This window comes from Zeugodacus cucurbitae, chromosome 3 (assembly GCF_028554725.1).
Source record: "Zeugodacus cucurbitae isolate PBARC_wt_2022May chromosome 3, idZeuCucr1.2, whole genome shotgun sequence".
Lineage (NCBI taxonomy): Eukaryota > Metazoa > Arthropoda > Insecta > Diptera > Tephritidae > Zeugodacus > Zeugodacus cucurbitae.
Window position 1 is genome coordinate 55,890,162 of NC_071668.1, and position 3,106 is coordinate 55,893,267.

Below are 3,106 nucleotides of genomic sequence, written 5' to 3' on the forward strand. Positions count from 1 at the left end.
TTTTTGCACTATTCTTTGGTTTGCTGACACCTCCCTTTCCCTTGTATTTATTCCGGTATTGCGCACATCTCTAGCTCACCCACGGTTTAATAACCAATAAATTAAAACAAAATATAACAGATGTATACAAGACACGGAAGCTAATGAATAATAAACACCAAACAATATCTATAGACTGGTTCGTTTGTATAAGGAAAGCATTAAATTTCAGGATGTGTATTTTCAGCTAGAATTAGATTCAAATTTTACTGGAAATTTCATTAAAAAAGTTTTATAGATCATTTTGTGCGTACACTCTGCTACGGCGCATTTGGAGTATACATATATAATACAGGTGATATGATAAATGATTGAAAATAGTGTGTCGCATAGTAATACCCTTATAAACCAAAAACATATTTATCATAATATTGTTATAAAGCAATGACAGTTTAAAACTCATGCAAAACTTTCTTTATCACTTTGTAAGTGTTTGCCCTAATCCTATAAAATCAAATTTGACATGACACCCTTAAGGTTATCATCATAATCAATGTAAATAGATTTTGTTTTTGCAACTCTGACAGCTGCAATCAAGCAAACGCCATTCAATGCTGCCAAAAGCATGTTGTTCAGCGTGAAAAAGTTACTTTCAAATTAAATATGCGCTGGAAATGCTAAACATGTTCGTACTTACAAACATTTATCGAATGCTCATACTAACTCTATATACGAGTATAAATGAGTATACTAGGGAACACAAGTAAAAAATGTTAGTAGAGAAGCAAAAAGAGTAGCTAAAACAGATACATTGTATATCAATTTATGTAATGTACAATTCAATTTTATTAGTCAATCGTTATTAGATTATAGCCGAATCAATAATAGAACCATTCTTCTCTTTTTTATGCAATTCGGCGCCAAATGGAAATCCCAAGTGAAACTTGGTCACTGATCCTTTCAACAAAGTGGATGTCTTCCCTATCCTCTGCTTGTACCTGCTTCCATCAATTTCAAAGCCGGAGTGTTTTCTTACATTCAAACAACATGACCTAGCCAGCGTGTCCGATGTCTTTTTATTCGCTGAACCAGGTCAATGTCGTCGTAAAACTCATACAGTTCCATATCGTTCCATCGTATTCGCAGCTGCCAATGTTCAAAGGACCATCCACTACAATTTAATTTATTAGATCGTTCCCTAGAGATCAGGGAACAGAAAAGATCATTTGCAGCATCGAAGCAATTTTTCCACCATTTCCATGGATTTCCGTCACTTTTATTTAGTCTTCGATGTTGTAAGGGTTAATTCTGCTGGAGTAGCAACCCATAAAATCTGTTCAATCCATTTTCTGGTATCAGCAAACATTTTTAGTTTTCTAGTTATTTCAATTAAAATATTGCAATAAAATACAAATTAATTATAACACACACGAACATTTTTATTTGGCTGTACTTCGAACCGCACTTTCGTAATATTCGCAAAACAAAAGTCTCAGTACCTATTTAGTAGCACCGGAATGCGTTACTCCCACTGGAGTTCTAAGTTTAATTGCGAAAATAAACATTTGCATGAGTTTTCGCAACTATCTAAAGTAGAAAGCAAGCCATTCAAATTCGAAACTCATTTGACTGTGCGAAGTGAGAAAACATACGATAAAACCGATTTACCCATTGAATTCAAAGTCTCGCCGGAAAGTCTAGTACACTTAGCCGCTAAAGTTGTCGACCGCTTGCCATTACCAGACGTCTATCGATGGACTAATGATGATGTTTGTAATTGGTTAAAACGTTTTGGTTATCCACAGTATGAGGTGAGCAAAATTTCTCAGAGAGTGTTCACATACATATATTTAGTAAATGTATTTTAAAAATCGCAGTACACTTTTCGTGCCAACTTAATCACAGGACGAAAGCTGCTCTTGATCGACGCAAAAGCGCTTTGTGCCATGAACATCAAAAATTTCAACCATATTAAACGATTAACAAACGGCATACGTGAACTCTTCTACTTCGAAATGACTACTTTTATGCGAAGTATATCTTTAGCTCCCCACCATCATTATGAGATCTACAAACTTTTTCGGACGAATAGTGGCTATAAGCACTTGAAGTGCTCCGATCTTTTGTTTCAACTAAAACTGCTGCGAGAGAAATCAAAATACCCTTGTCATTGGGATATACTCGAACATTGGCTATCACGGGAGGCGAGCGATAAGGAATTGTTTGGTGCTGTGAATTTACAAAAAAAATGTATAACTAATTAGATCAAATATAAATATAGAATACAATTTTAAAGAATTTATAGAATGACATTGATGAATAAATTAATTAATTTATGGCTTAAAAAGATACGTTGGATTAGTTTTCGGGGTTGATCCCCCAACGGAGACCACTTAGATCGGTGTCCTCCTTTTTGATACCAAACAAGAGGTGAATATGGTGAGTAATCCAGAGGTCAGAAATATATTTATTAATACCATTATGTTTCTTACAATATCGACCCGTTTACCGAGGGTATAACATCCAAGACCCATAGAAATCTGGTCAGACGAGGAGAAAAATGGCTAGATGTTTCCACATCCCATTCCCCCAGACACTTTGGTAATCGAAACGTCGATATGTGTAGCTCCTCCACATGCATAACTATTTCACTGTTCTGCCGCCTACTACCGCGGTATGCTGAACTTTATTAAGATCAGTGGTTTTAAAACTCACAAGGACTACATATAGATCTTTCTGTATTCTGAAGACACAGTCTGCTCAATCACTTTGTAAAGGCTGTAATAATCTATGTTAATTATAGTCAGTTAAAAAACATTATTTTAATCTTCTTATACATATAAGAAATTCTAGCTCCTCTTCCCTAACAATTTTTCCATCCTTAGAACCCCTAAAGCCTACAGGTTTTTGGTAGGAAGAGAGAACTTGGTATTTCTTGGTGTCGCCAAATATTCCACAAAAATCATAGATGCTAACAAAAGGAGATTAATCCGCAATGCTATAATAATGTTGTCGTTTACTGAGTGGCAGACGTCGAGAGCATACCTATCCTTCGAAAAATAAAAAATTATAGAAAACTTTACGACTGACCGTTCGCAAGACTGTCGGGTTTATGTGACCGAGACGA

At 35.4% G+C, this 3,106-nt stretch overlaps 1 protein-coding gene across 1 annotated transcript; it reads left to right on the forward strand.

The window, feature by feature from the left end:
- The first annotated feature begins 1,489 nt into the window (after positions 1-1,489).
- Positions 1,490-2,873, forward strand: LOC105216534 (uncharacterized). The gene is made up of 3 exons (XM_029043056.2): positions 1,490-1,790; positions 1,857-2,210; positions 2,865-2,873. Exons 1-3 carry the CDS (start codon positions 1,497-1,499, stop codon positions 2,871-2,873), a joined length of 657 nt encoding a protein of 218 aa, XP_028898889.2. The 5' UTR covers positions 1,490-1,496.
- The last annotated feature ends 233 nt before the right edge of the window (positions 2,874-3,106 follow it).

Bases quoted from the DNA above. Each gene is read 5' to 3' on its own strand.
- LOC105216534 (XM_029043056.2), top strand. From the start codon at position 1,497: ATGCGTTACTCCCACTGGAGTTCTAAGTTTAATTGCGAAAATAAACAT. The intron at 1,791-1,856 runs GTGAGCAAAATT...TAAAAATCGCAG, and splicing joins TTGGTTATCCACAGTATGAG to TACACTTTTCGTGCCAACTT.